Below are 15,000 nucleotides of genomic sequence, written 5' to 3'. Positions count from 1 at the left end.
TTTCTATACTGTTAATTTTTTTTCATGTATTTTTCCTCGTTTAGTTCCAGTTCAACCAATATGTGGTCACTTTTACTTATTGGTGTTATATATTCGATCTTGTCCACTATTTCGGGTTCTGATGTGATTATTAGGTCTAGTCTCGATGGTTCTTCCTCATTTCTATACCTAGTATTCTCTTGTATCCATTGCGTCATTGTATGTTCAATAATCATATCAAGTAATACATTTCCCCATAGGTCATCTCCACCTTTCACTGTCATCTTTTCCCAGCAGATTTCTTTACAATTAAAGTCACCCTTAGTGATATCCTGGTGTCTTCTAACATAATTATGTGTTCTCTCTCTTCCCACAAAGCCGTTTTAGGAGGCACATAATTTACTAGAAACTTTCTGCTCTTCTTATCCTTGTCCTACACTTCCATCGTAAACATCTCTACACTATTTTTCCATATGTGACATTCCTTACATTTATATCCTTCTTAGTCAGGAACATAACTCCACCCCCTTGTTTTACCTCTGTTTCTAATCCAACAATTATATGTTCCATGTCCTACACTGTTTGGTGGTAGTGAACCTTTAAATTTTGTCTCTACAATTCCCAGTATGTCCGGTTCTTTTTCCTTCAGGTAATCATTCAGTTCGTTCAAGCCTGTTATTAATCCATCCATATTTGTGTAAGACACTTAATTTTCTGCTACTTCCATCATATTTTCTGTTTCTCTTCCGTTTTTCTCTGCTATGAACCATTTCCTCACTTTCATATTCACTACTCTCCAATAGAATTTCTCTTTTTCTGTCACTTTTCTCGTTTTTTTCTTTAGCTTCTAGTATTTTTTATTTCTCCTCTCTTTCCTCTTTATTCATTTCTCTTTTTATCCATACCTTTTTATGTTGCTCACTGCTAGTTTCCCTGTTTTTGCTAAGATATTATCTGCTGTCATTTGTGACCTGAATTTAACCTTAATTGGTCTGGTCTTATCTGTATTATATTTCCCAAGGCTATATATTTCTTCAATTTGTTTTCCTATTTCAGGTTCATCTTTTTGAACTACTTCTAATATATTATTTACTTTTTCCTTTTCCTCCTTTATTCTTGTAGTCCTATTTAGATTATACTTCTCTTCCATCCTAAATATATTATACAGTTCTTTTTATCTGCTAAATCTCTTACTATATTCTCCTCCTTCATCATTTTAATAACTGTGTTTTCAGTTTGTTCTCTCATCTGCTGTGTCACTATATCATTAAATACAATTTTGTTGTTCTCTAGGATTTTCTTCCAACCCTGTGCTTCTTTTGCTATGGACTCTTTATTCTCTTTATTATTCCTCTTTAATTCCTCATTCTCATCTTTTACTTCTTTTAATTATCTTTTTAATTCTTCAATGTCTTTAGTTAGGTTTTTGTTCACCTTCTCTAATTCTTACAATTTTCAACTCTCTGCACAATCCGTGCAAGTTGACCAAAACTACTCTCCCAATGTTTGGTCATTTTCTCAAGTTTTTCCTCTAGGTTTGCTAATCGGGGGAGGTTGGTATCCCCCCCCTCATTAAATCCATGGAAATTATTATCTTCACCTTTCATTGTGCTGCTCTTATCTATATTTCTAATCTTTACATTTTTGCTAATCCCTTCTTCACCAAAATCATCCGGCCCCCGTTTGTTTACAAGGCGCCTGGCCTCCTGGACCCAGTCTTCTCCTTCCTCATTTCCTTCCATTCTCCTCAGTAATCCCTCCCCTTCTCCTTTTTCATTGCCTTTCCACTACACCACGAGCTTTCCCCTTTCCTATAAATACAAAAAAGTACTCTCTCATTGTTGATATCCATGAAAATTGATGTTTTTTCTGGAGTTCCAATCTTCGCTAACTCTTCGACTGTCGTGTGTCTGTGTATATATATATATATATATGTAATTATATATATATATATTGCTTACACCACTTCCATCTCAGCACCTGATCCCCAGCCACAATGTTTGAATCAAGTGTAATGAAAGCAGAGCTCTACATCATGGCCTTGGAGTCAAAACTTGTGATTAGTATGGATGATAGCCTTCCTCTTCATATAAGGTAGTGTAGTTAGGTCAAACCTAACACCCAATTTATGTATAAAACCCATGTAACACCCCTACTTTCTTAGCACTTTGTTGATCAGCCCTGTCCTGCACCTGCCACATGAATCATATAAAAATGGAGTGAAATTAATAATGCCAACCTATCTGTTTTTGTGTAGATATAAGAGTATGTGTGCTATGAGCATGACATAATGCTTACTTTTACTCACAAAACAAAATATTCCATTGGTTAATTCTAAAATGCTTTAAGAAAGTAGTTATGATCCCACCTGTCAACACGAATGGTGTGCCAGTTGCCATCTGCCAGCCATGTGTCTTTGTAGGTGAGCACAAGCCTACCAGATCCTAAGTTATATTGCAGCACAAGAAGTCCTTGCCGCAGATATATACTTAAAGAATCTCCTATAGGTATAACACTGAGTGCATCATCTGAATCAGCATTATACTGATCTTCTCCTGTCCAAACCAGCAATCCATTTGGTGAGGTTGTTCTAAACCGCAACCATAAATGAAGCCGATCACCAGAGATCCTGAAATTTTAAAGATAAAATATTAAGAGACAGACTAAGTACAGTGCTTGGGAAAAAAACTGACTCTAACAAACTATCTGTCTATATACCAAGGGCTTTTTTCCCTTTTAAGGAAGAGAGCCAAGTCAAAAGGGATATATCGACTCCCACCAATTTCACTCCCACTCATTCTACTACCATTCATGACCCTTTCCTCCCTCACAGCTTAGATCCTCATGGATGACAGATCATCCCTGTATCCTGCCAACTGCCCTGGGTCAAAAGAAATGCAGCAAGACCAAGCGGATCCCCAGCAAGGCTGCTTCACTTAATTGGCGACTCCCCTCTCTCCATCCCCTCATCCAGAAAAAAAGAAGACAAGGAGAAATCCTTTCAGGCTCTGTCAAAATATCATTCTCACACAACCACTCCCCACTACCCCACCCCTTGCCCCTCCCTTCCATGCACCACAGTATAATCTATACACAGCCATTTTCCACTCACTATCTCATGGCTTCTCCCTTCTCTACTCAACAGGCATTCCCCTCCTGCTCAATGCCCCCTTCACCCCATTTATCCCTCTCATCCTTGGTCATCTCCTAATGTTCACTTCCTCCACCTCTGCTTTTGACGCCTCTTTTACTAATCTTTCTTCGCACATTCTTTTGATATGTTCCAACCATCCCAATACTCTTTCATCAGCCCTATCTGCCATTTCCTTTTCCATCTCAACTCTCCTCCTCACCTATTTGTTTCTCACCCTAGCCAACTTAGTAAAACCTACCATACTTCTCAGGCATTTTAATTTTTCCACTCTGCCTCTCTTAGATTCCAAATCTCTGCCCCATAAAGTGCCATCGGCATAATCACCTCTTCATATAATCTCCACTTTGCATCCATTCCCAAATGCCTATTATGATACTTTTTAATCTACCAAGGGATTTGCTTTCTTCTTTCAGTCTACAATTTACCTCCACTTCTACTCCTCCCTTTTCTACCATATGCGACCCCAAGTACCTAAAGCTTTCCACTTCCTCCAGCCTTTCTCCTTTAAGACTTCCAACTTGCTGATTCCTCTCCCTTTGTACATCTTATCACCTTACTTTTACCCACATTTACCCTCAACTTTCTCCTATCACATACCTTCCCAAACTCTGTCACCAACACCCTTAATTCACTCTGACCCTGCCACAAGTGCAGTGTCATCAGCAAACAACAACTGGCTCACCTCCCACTTTTCTCCATTTTCTTTAACCATTCCCCTGTCCATTACCCTCATGTTTACCTCCCACACCACATCATCCATGTACACATTGAACAGCCATGGTGGCATGTAACATCCTTGATGCAGCCCCACCTTTACCTCAAACCACTCACTCCATTTCCAATTCTAACACAGGCTCTACTACTCTTATAAAAACTCTCGACTGCCCTTTAGAGCTTTCCCCTAATGCCATATATCTACAAAACTTCACACATTGCCTTTCTGTCTACCCTATCATAAGCCTTTTTCAGATCCATAAAGGCCCCCAAAAGCATCCCTTAACTTTTGCTAAAGCTTTCTTACTTATCTATCTTATCACAAAAATCTGATCCACACAATCCTAACCCACACTGTTCCTCACCAATTACTTCCTCTATTCCTCTCCTAATCCTGTCAGTTAAAACCCTCCCATAAGCCTTCCCAACTACACTCAACAAACTGATCCCTCTGAAACTACTACACTCACATATGTTCTCTTTTCCCTTGTAAAGTGGAACTATATAGGCTCCTCCAGTCCTATGGCACTCTACTTTCCCTTTGACACACATTAAACAACCTCACTAGCTACTCCATTATTACTGTGCCTCCATTCTTCAGACAGACTGCATGAAACCCATCTAACCCAGGTGCCTTACTTCACTCATCTTTTTCAAAACTACTTGTACCTCATCTTTTCTTTATTCTCCTCCATTCTCCTCTCCCATGACCCTAATTTTCTTTGAGCCTCGCTCTGCTTCCACCAATCCCTCACTAGCCTGCTCCACATTTAATAGCTCATAAAACTGTTTGTATTTTATTTTTAGTATGTATATTTTGTTAAAAAACTCAGATCATGTATCTGAGTTTTCTAACAAAATAATATTTCTAAAAGTAAAGTACAAACACTGTTTTATAAACAACTACTTTGTAACCATGGTCTGCAGAATCAGTGAAGAGAACAATTTTCTATGAAATTTTTGTGATTTAAACAGCACCAACATGATATAGGCCTGGCCATAGATTCAAACTGCCCCAGATGCAACCACCACACAAGGGATACAGAACACCTCATACTACAATGGCACATAATTCCCAGACAACAGCACAATACATCTTCCCTGAGTGACTTGTGGACACATGCAGAAAATGTTGACAGTTACCTGAAGGCCACAGGTCTTCTGCAAGAGTGATCATGGGATATGGATTGATTGACTGATGCAGTGGTATCATGAATTTTGTATGCAACCACCAAGCACTGCAAGAGTGATCAGGGGATATGGATTGATGGACTGATGCAGTGGTATCATGAATTTTGTATTCAACCACCAAACAGTGATGAGAACTGAGACAAAGGAAGTCAATCCTATGCCTGTAACAATAAAATAGGGTAAAAAGGTAAATGACATAGATTCATGATTGAGCCAACAACCAAAGTAATGGGGGAGAATATCATTACCTGATGCTATGAAAAACAATGACAGGAATTATAGATAATAGAGGAAGGACAAATATCTCCACATAATGTATACCAGTACAGGCTAATTGGTCTCAAAGCTTTCCTACATTAATGACAACATTCAGGAAAAGATACCTGGTATAATGTGTGAAACACAAAGTCAAGGACAAAATTCAGAGAAAATCAACTGGCTCAGGAAGGTACTACACATGGAAAAGAGACAACAGGAAAAAGAGGAAGAAAGTTGACAACCCTCAGTAAAGTAGAAGTGATAACTAATCATATCTTAAGAGCAACTTGAGATAAAATCCACTGAATTCCAGTGAAGAGAAAATTGTGATTAATATAATTCATATAACAGCCCTCACAAGAACATTGGTAGCAGTTGAAAATGAGACCATGCTGAGAAACTTTTATCTATCCAAATAAATACTATGTGAGGATGGAACCTTTATTGTTACAGCATTTCACTTGTTACAGCTTTATACATGTACTTGATAAAGCTGTAACAAGCGAAATGTATCAATAAAACCTCCATCCTCACACGGTGTCTGTTTTGATAGACTTCTCAGCAACTCCCAATTTCATACAAACTTCTGTCTATCTATATACCAAGGACATTTTCCCCCATATAAAGAAGGTAGCCAAGTCAAAAGGTACGTATTTACTCCCACCCATTCCACTCCCATCCACCTCCCTTTCCTCTCTCTCCTTTTCAGTTTTCCACTGAGAAACTTAAAGCAGAGAAGATTAGACAAATTCTACAAAGTGATTTCAGTCAGAAAAATGTATAAGAACAATAAGTTCCACCTACAGATTAATACATACATATGCTGTGTAAAAAGTCTTTATCAAATGAAAGAGTAGGTTTTTTGGTGAAATGCATTGGTTATAATTAAAAAAAAAAATCATGGTTGTAAGGAACAGTGAATTTGTCAAGATATGAGAATGGTATACACTAATACAGTGGACCTTTTTTAGTGCCCATACCCCTTGATATTTCAGAATTTTTTCTCGGACCCCCATCCAGTACAAATACAATGCAAACATATGAAAAGGATAGTGATACCATTGCACTGGCTATCATGTCTCGTACCCCCAGGTTCAAGGTTTCGTACCCCTTGGGGGTACAGGTACCCCAGGTTAAGAACCATTGTACTAATATGAGAATAGAAGAATTTTGTCAACTAAGTTTAGACAGCAGAAGTGAGTGTTTACTATATGGAGGATTCCTCTAAGTTGATTAAAATTTTCTGGCATTAGCCATAACAAAATCCTTAAATGTGTTGAAATCAACATCATATACTATAAAATGTTAATTGATGGCTTAATCAAGTTCAATAAACTTTACATCATGAATGAAATCATCTGGCATTAGCTAGAGCAAAATATTAAGCATGCCAAAATCATCAAGCATCAAATGCTATAGAGGGTTAACTTGCAGAGGAGCAGTACCTACCTTTTCATTATTTCAGGATTATTATATCGTAGATAAGACCTTCCATTGAAACTTGGAGCTGCTGCTTGAGTAACAATACGGCTTTTACAGTGATCATCCTTGAAACCCAAAGGACAATGGCAGGTATAAGATGACCCCTGTGGCTGGCATGTTCCCCCATTTTGGCAAGGGCTGGTACTACAGGGGTGTTCACATGAACCCATATTGCTTCCAGACACTGCCCCCGACACCAGAGGTATTACACGGTTGTTGACAGCAAGCTACAATCGTGAGCAAAAATTTAAGTTATATTCACTAGTTCTTGTTCCAAATGAAAATAACCAAATAGACAACAAAAAATCAAGCATAATTTACAAGGATATTACATCACATTCTCATTAAATAATTCTTACATTATCACATGATATTATAAAAATATGATCTATTCAACTCTCAGCGTATACCTTCACTACCATAATTAAGAAGAAAATTATCTAGAGTATGAAGAAGCAATTTTAAAAGTATCTTTTTGTCTAACCTTTTGTATACATCCCACATATGGCTGTGTGGCAGGCAGGGATGTGGGTGGCATGAAGGATGGTGGGATTCCTCCAAGAAACATGGGATGACTAAGAGATAGCATTGTAAAACCTCCAGGAGTCAGACCAGTCACAATAGGCTGGTCATCTATATAAAGCCATGCTCGCCGACCAGTACGAGATACTTTTGCACTGTGCCACGCCCCCGCTCGGATTGGGTACAAAGACCTGCAGCCATGATATAATGAAGTTAGTACTCATAGTTTTGATCATGATTTGATTTAGGAAGATTTCTGAGATTGCAAAATGTTTGCTAAACACTCTTCAGAATTTGTTCTTAACTACTTTGCTGGGGTGATATACCTAATAGTTCTTTGATGGTCTCTGCTAAACTGAGGAACAAAGTCAAAATAATGTAGAGTTTTGAGTGATTAACTGATACTAAATTTTGTTCAAGGTCCATCCTTCAGTTGAGTAAAATCATAAGACATTGGCCACAACAAAAATCTATATACATTACTGTAGTGAAGAAACTATTGTTTAAAATACTATTTATGAATAGTTACTAAAGAACTGATACATATATCATATATAATGTATGTATGTATGCAAAATTCAAGGCCATGTGGTATGATATACTTCAAGTTAAGTGGGCCAGAGCCAAGATCAATGATGAAGAAACTATTGTTTGAAATACTATTTATAAATAGATTATAAAAGGACTAACATATATACTATATATAATATATGTATGCATATAAAATTCAAGTCCACATGGTATAATATACCTCAAGGTAAGTGGACCAGAACCAAGATCAATGGTGAAGTGAAGATGAGCCCGGGACAGTGTAAAAGCTAGTAGGTCTCCAGTTCCATCAGGACGCTGTCCTTCATAAAGGAGTACACCATCACTCAAAGACGATTTGAAAACCACTTCCAGTTCAAGCCAAGATAGAGCAGATCCTCCCAATGCAGGAAATACAAGATGTGATGATCCATTGAATGATGGAACCTAACAAAAGATAAAATACCATGAGTGGGATAAGGTTAACATAGATATACATTTAGCTGATTCAACATAATTCACTAAAGTTGTTATACCAAAATAGCTCCATCAGAAATTTATTTACCTCCAAGTTGAGTTGTTTCTCACAAAAATCGCCTACATATCCTAGTGGACAGAGACAGATAGGTGCTGGAGGAGGTGCCACTGGAGTAACTGGAGTGGCAGGAAAATGAGAAGTGTTGCTGGAATCTTGTTGGGTAGAAGAAGTAGCCTGTGTGGCAACACACTTTCCTCCATGTCTGCATTCAACCTCACTGCATGCATCGCCCAAGCATTCAGCTGTATAAAGTTGAAGGTCTTAGTTTGTATATATGATAATTACTCCTTTGGAAAAATTGACAAGAAAAAGCCCTCCAGCAGGGCTTGCCATATAAATTGATTCTTTATTCTTGGTGATAAACTTTCTGATGATTCGAAGTCACTGTAAAAAGTTTACCTTCTTTTATGTCACCTGAAGCAGTAATCTGTGACATATTGCAGAAAGCCCCTATCATATGGCATATGTTAAAATATTTATGAAAATAATGGATAGCATTATTATATTAACCTAGATTTTCTTCTGATGTTCAATAGGCTCAATTCCTAGTGACAATGAAGTTAGATTGGTTCTTCCTAAAAACAAAGAAAGAAAGAAAGAAGAAAAAAAAATATATATATATATATATATATACAGTATATATATATATATATATATATATATATATATATATATATATATATATATATATATATATATATATATATATATATATATATATATATATATATATATATATATTACATGCCCACATGTAGGTAATGTTTTCCAAAGGACAAAATATTCTTCCTTAGATATTTGATCAATTTTAGCCTCTTCCACCTGAAGGCTATTTATTCCTTTATTCTGGGTGCCATGAAGATATATCTTTGTGTCATTTCTTCAACAAGGAAGGGACTAATATACAGCATATATTATTATATAATAAAAACAACTTTTTCTGATGGAAATGTACTCACTTATATCCCATCCATCAATAGCAGCAAAGTCATATGATATACTGGCATCTGCTCCACTACTTTCTTCCTCTTCCTCATCTAGAGGCCAACCATGTTGCTGCTTATGAAATCTGTAGACGTGGTCATTGACTTGAAGACGTCGCACGCATCCCTGAAAGCCTTGCATAACTCCAAGACGAGCTGTTAGGGAGGTCAAGTTGTATGTTCCACCAAGATAAAGTGGTTCTCTAAATGTGATGCGTGAAAACAGACCCTGGAATTATAGAAAAGAAATATACATTATTTTCTAATTTACTGAAAATGAAAGTCTTATTAGAGGACATGTTGACATGGAAATAATTTGATACCTCAATAAAAACAAGAATGCAATGCATAGGTATTTTGAGTGGTCATTTGAGAGAAGTTGAGGTTAGATAAATGTATTATTTTAGATTATTACTTGTTTGATTTTCAAGAACACAGTATGTATAATACAGTATTTGTCACTGAAACTTGTTACTCATTAGGTCCAAGTCTTTTTATACTAACAAATCCTATATAAGGTATTGACTGCACAAGTTTTATGCAGTCAATAATTTCGACTTTTGTGACAACCCAACAGACCAGTCATACATCATTCTTTTGTGATTGGAAATTAATCTCCATTCAAAAATGGTAGTGATCACTTTAACTTTTTGTTTTATTACCCTTCTAAATCTCTCCTTTACCACCTCTATAACTTTTTATTCAAAATGGTTAGATTTCTTATTTTAAAAGTTCAGTCCAAACATTAACTAAGAAATTTGGAAAAGATGAGTCACATTTAAATACTACCTGTTGTTACTCATTCTGTAGAATATCCTCAAATGCATGACATACATACCTCAGAACGTCCCTGTACATGATGACCATCATTGAGCTGTAACCATACATCCCATCGATGTCGATAGACAGTCAAACGATTCCATTCACCCAATTGTGCTTTCTTGGGTGATCTAACTGCACCAGATCCACTGCCACAGTCCCATCTGAAAGTCGTAATAACATAGTTTTACTTTCAAACCTCAGATTTAATATATTTTCTTTGGTCTACAACACTTATTTAGATGTGCTCTGAGTAACCTGCACTACACCATCAGGACATAAACCATGGACCTTTGAGTACTTATCACATGTACCACTGTTCTATGGAGCAACCCCCCTTATAAAGGGGAAAAGCCCATGGTGTATAGACAGATTTAATAAACAGTACACCCTTAGGAGATCTAACTCAATAGTAGATTCTCTACATTTATAATTGCATTATACAAAGCGCTATTCCCACATACCATTCTTATTCATTACATCCCATCAATAACATTGATTTCTAAATGTGTTGATTCCTGTTCTTGTAAAAAAAACTCGAGTAGTCCTACTTCTTTTCTAACCAGTAAGAAATTATGTCTTTTTCTCAGATCTTTTAAAAGGAAGGTTCATTTTCAGACATAAACCTGAACTGGGGTACCTTAATCTCTCCCATACAATGTGCTTCTTTCCTTTTAGAATGGACAAGATAGTGCTCTACAATTAACATTACATTCCAATTATTTAGGTGTTACTGTTAAAATATACTGGGAGCGCATGATATTTAGTATCATAAACAGTACACTGACTTACCGAAATTCAACAAAACCAGCAACAATAACAGCTGCCATGAAATCTCCGGACAAATCATCATTTTCACCTGACACAAGGAGGACACCATCAAGGGTTTGGGGCAGGAATTCAAGGGTCAGCTGTACATCACGGTAAGCTTCTCTTAGAGGTGCAAAACCAAGCCAAGAATCCCCATGAAAACGTGCTGTGTGGACTGGCGCACCTGAAAAGTCAATCAACACTATTACCTTTGCTAGAACAAATTTTATAACTGTACAAAATTCATAGCAGTAAGAGAACCGTATACATACATTTAGCAAATTCTAAAGAAATGAGCACCAAAATTTTAGTTCACAAAATTATGATATGTTGTAGTTCAGGCACCATATATATATAAATATATATTATATATACAGACGCTCCTCAACTTACATTTTAGTTACGTTCTGAACGGCCGAACGTAACGTGAAAATGAACGTAAGTTGTAACTGTACGTTCCAGTAATGTATGACCGTTCATACTGTACTATACATCCATAAATTCTATTACCGTATCTTATAAAACAGCCCTAAATCATAATTATAAACATAACATTGTAAAATAATAACATTAATTTCAAATAAATTAAATTCAAGCAACATAAAGTGAGATGGTGGAGGAGAAGGAGGAGGAGGCAAGGCACGTTCCGTCTGTCGTTTGTGCTATGTAAAGAATGGACAAAGCGTCATGCGTAAGTATCGTTTGAACGTCTCGTACTACGGAGAGCGCGCTAAACTCAAAAATTCACTTTTTTATTATTTTTTTTACAATTTTATTTTTACAGTCAGTTCAAACGTAAAATCGAAAAAAAACGTAAAACGAATGAACGTAAGTAGAGCGTCTGTATATATATATATATATATATATATATATAATATATATGTATTATGTATATATGTATTATATTTATAGTATATATATATGTATATATATAATATGTATGTATATATATATATTGGTAATAGTTTTTCATAATCCATAGTTATGCTGTGATGAAATTACCACAGCACCCCCAATCTTCAAATATTTATTTATTATTTATCTATTTATTTGTTTATTTTTCTGGAAGACACGCGTCCACGTGGCCCTGAACCAACGAGGCAATATCTGATTTAGTTCCAAGTTTACATGCTGATTTACAACTATCATACGGGTTTCGTTTTGAAGTTGCTTTAGACGTGAATTTAATAGAATTCAGTTGGAGTTATACATTAAAGGACAACTACAAACCAAACTTAACGTCGATATCAATATTTTGGTATGGTTAGACTGGGTAAGTTTGGATACAAATGTGAGACTAATGAGTAGATGGAGCTCGCGTATACTATAGCAGGAAATGCGACGGTTTGGCTAAGGTCAAGCACGCACCATACTTCACGCGCCACTACTACAGCACTTTCTATACACATGACCTCCTCAAAAGACCTTTGGATGTTTCCAATGGAAATGAAGTATGCAGTTTCCTGTCATACTTTCGGTTTCCTATGAAGTTGTGATTCGTAATAGGGAAAGCAAGAATAGTTATATGGGGGGAGGGGCAAGACCCCAGACAGAATGTTGGGAGTTCTCTAGACATATGTGGAAATGAGTAATAAACCACAATATTACCTACTAAAGGATAGAAGCGCTGATGAGCTTTACTCCATAACATCAATACTCTTTAATCTCACGCAACGCGTAGTGGGTGATCCGTGAACTATCACACCACACGATACTCTCCGCAGTTGACATCAACAAGGATTCCGATGCCATATCACGACTTCAGGCAAGGTACATAACTGCGCAACAACAAGAAACAATGGTTTGCAAGCTACCTCTCAGGCAGACACGTACACGCTAGTTATAATAAAGTGGAGTGTAGGAGACGGGACCCAAAGAACATTGCTCCTTTTCTGTATACTAAAATTAGGTAAATAGAGTAGGCACCGGCCATGGCGCATCAGAAACATACCGAGCAGAGTCCCATAAGGAGTTTATTCCTGACCGGTTTCGCTCTGAAGAAGCATAGAGCGAAACCGGTCAGGAATAAACTCAGGAACTCGGAACTAGACCCGTGACTTCTTTTTCCACCTTCATCAACATGTCACAATGCACCAGCATATATATATTTATATATTGTGTGTGTTTTTACCTAGTTGTATTTTACGGGATGGGAGCTATGCTCGTAACCTGTTTTCGTATCTCTCCACGTCTAGTTTATTCTTGAAATCGTGTATAGTTCTGGCTTTCACTGTTTCACTGTTCAATTTGTTCCAGACATCGATCACTCTGTGTGTGTGCGTGTGTATATATAAATATATGTACGTATATATATATAATATATATATATATATATGTGTGTGTGTGTGTGTGTGTGCGCGTGCATGTATGTATTTACCTAGTATTTTACGGGAAGGGGAGCTATGCTCGTGATGTCTCGTCTTCATATCTCGTTTTATCTAGACTGTTTTTAAATTCGTGTATCGTTTTTGCACACACCACATTTTCATCTAACTTGTTCCAAACGTCTATTACCCTGTGGGGAAAGCTGTTCTTTTTCAGGTCTCTTCTATAACTGTCTTTCTTGATTTTCTTTCCGTGTTCTCTTGTATCTCTACTATTCCATTTTATTAGATCCTCTCTATCAATAGTTTCTATGCCTTTCATGATTCTATAAATAGTTATCAAGTCTTCTCTCTTCTTTGCTCTAATGCCTGTAGCTCAAGTTTTGCTAGTCTCTCCTCATGTGATAGTTCTGAGAGTGTTGGTGCCAATTTCGTAATTGCTCTTTGTATTCTTTCAGGATTTTTTATACATTTTTTTTTATACTTGGTGACCACGTCGTCGCTGCATACTCCAATCGTGGTCTTTCAAAGTGACTAGTATTTTCTTCACCATTTCATCGTCCAGGTATGTAAATGCCACTTTGTTCTTACTAGATTATGTTTCTCCAAATATTTTGTTTAAATGTTTCTCAGGGGACATATTCATAATAATGACTCCCAGGTCCTTCTCATTTTCTACTTTTTTTTTTTAATTTCTTCTGCTCCCAATTTATATGATCCCACTATTCTTTTTTGGTTCTTCCAAATTCCATTATGCTACACTTCTTAATATTGAATTCCATCTCCCATTTCCTACTCCATTACCATGCATTTATTGAGGTCACTCTGCAGTGACTCACAATCTTCTACAGTGTTCACTTTTTTAAACAATTTTGCTTCGTCCGCAAAGAAGCTCATATAACTTTCAATTCCTTTATCCATATCATTAGTATATATATATATATATATATATATATATATATATATATATATATATATATATATATATATATATATATATATATATATATTATAGCAAACATTATAGGGGCCAGAACCGTTCCTTGTGGAACTCCACTAATCACTTCATTCCAATTAGAATGTTTGTCTCTTATCACCACTCATTTTTCTTTCATGTTAGAAGTCTTCCATCCACTTCAGCAGTTTGCCCTGTATTCTTCCTGCAGTTTCTAATTTCTTTAGCAATTTCTTATGTGGCACCTTATCAAAAGCTTTTTTCAGGTCTAGAAATGCACAATCAGCCCATCCTTGAATAGAAACACATTAAGATTGTGACGCATGATCGTCTTTACCTAAATCCAAATTGCCTTGGATTTAGTACGTTTTTTTTTTCCCAAATGCCTTGCCGATCTAATTTTGATAATTGTTTCACAAAGTTTAGCTATCATACTTGTAAGAGAGACCGGTCTATAGTTAGTAGTGTCTTCCTTGTTTCCCCCATTATATATATTGGTACTATATTTGCTCTTTTCCAATCTTCTGGAACTTTTCCTTCTTTGAATTAACTGTTTATTAGACTATGTATTTTGTTTGTTCGTTCCTGCATTCTCTCAAAATCCAGTTTGCCATTTCATCTGGTCCATGCGATTTTCTGACATCAAGATTACTCAAGTGATTCATTATTTCTTTCCTTGTTGCTTTTATCTCTTTCATAGGGGGGACTTTCTCCCCCCACTCGACATCACTAAGGCCGGCCAC

The 15,000-nt window shown here is 36.5% G+C and overlaps 1 protein-coding gene across 1 annotated transcript in view; it reads right to left on the bottom strand.

Annotated features, from left to right (window-relative positions):
- Positions 1–15,000, bottom strand: part of LOC143021056 (pikachurin-like) — a 314,438-nt gene that overhangs the window by 26,307 nt on the left and 273,131 nt on the right. The window contains exons 6-13 of the mRNA XM_076178269.1: positions 10,961–11,162; positions 10,188–10,332; positions 9,326–9,578; positions 8,394–8,608; positions 8,052–8,275; positions 7,263–7,491; positions 6,746–7,005; positions 2,348–2,608 (exon numbers count right to left, since the gene is read on the bottom strand). Coding sequence (XP_076034384.1) covers positions 2,348–2,608; positions 6,746–7,005; positions 7,263–7,491; positions 8,052–8,275; positions 8,394–8,608; positions 9,326–9,578; positions 10,188–10,332; positions 10,961–11,162 — 1,789 coding nt within the window. The remainder of the gene's footprint in view (positions 1–2,347; positions 2,609–6,745; positions 7,006–7,262; positions 7,492–8,051; positions 8,276–8,393; positions 8,609–9,325; positions 9,579–10,187; positions 10,333–10,960; positions 11,163–15,000) is intronic.

This window comes from Oratosquilla oratoria, chromosome 41 (assembly GCF_046742065.1).
Source record: "Oratosquilla oratoria isolate Oo_2021 chromosome 41, ASM4674206v1, whole genome shotgun sequence".
Taxonomy (NCBI): domain Eukaryota; kingdom Metazoa; phylum Arthropoda; class Malacostraca; order Stomatopoda; family Squillidae; genus Oratosquilla; species Oratosquilla oratoria.
The sequence above is the reverse complement of the archived record's forward strand: the minus strand, read 5'-3'. Positions and strand labels throughout refer to the sequence as shown.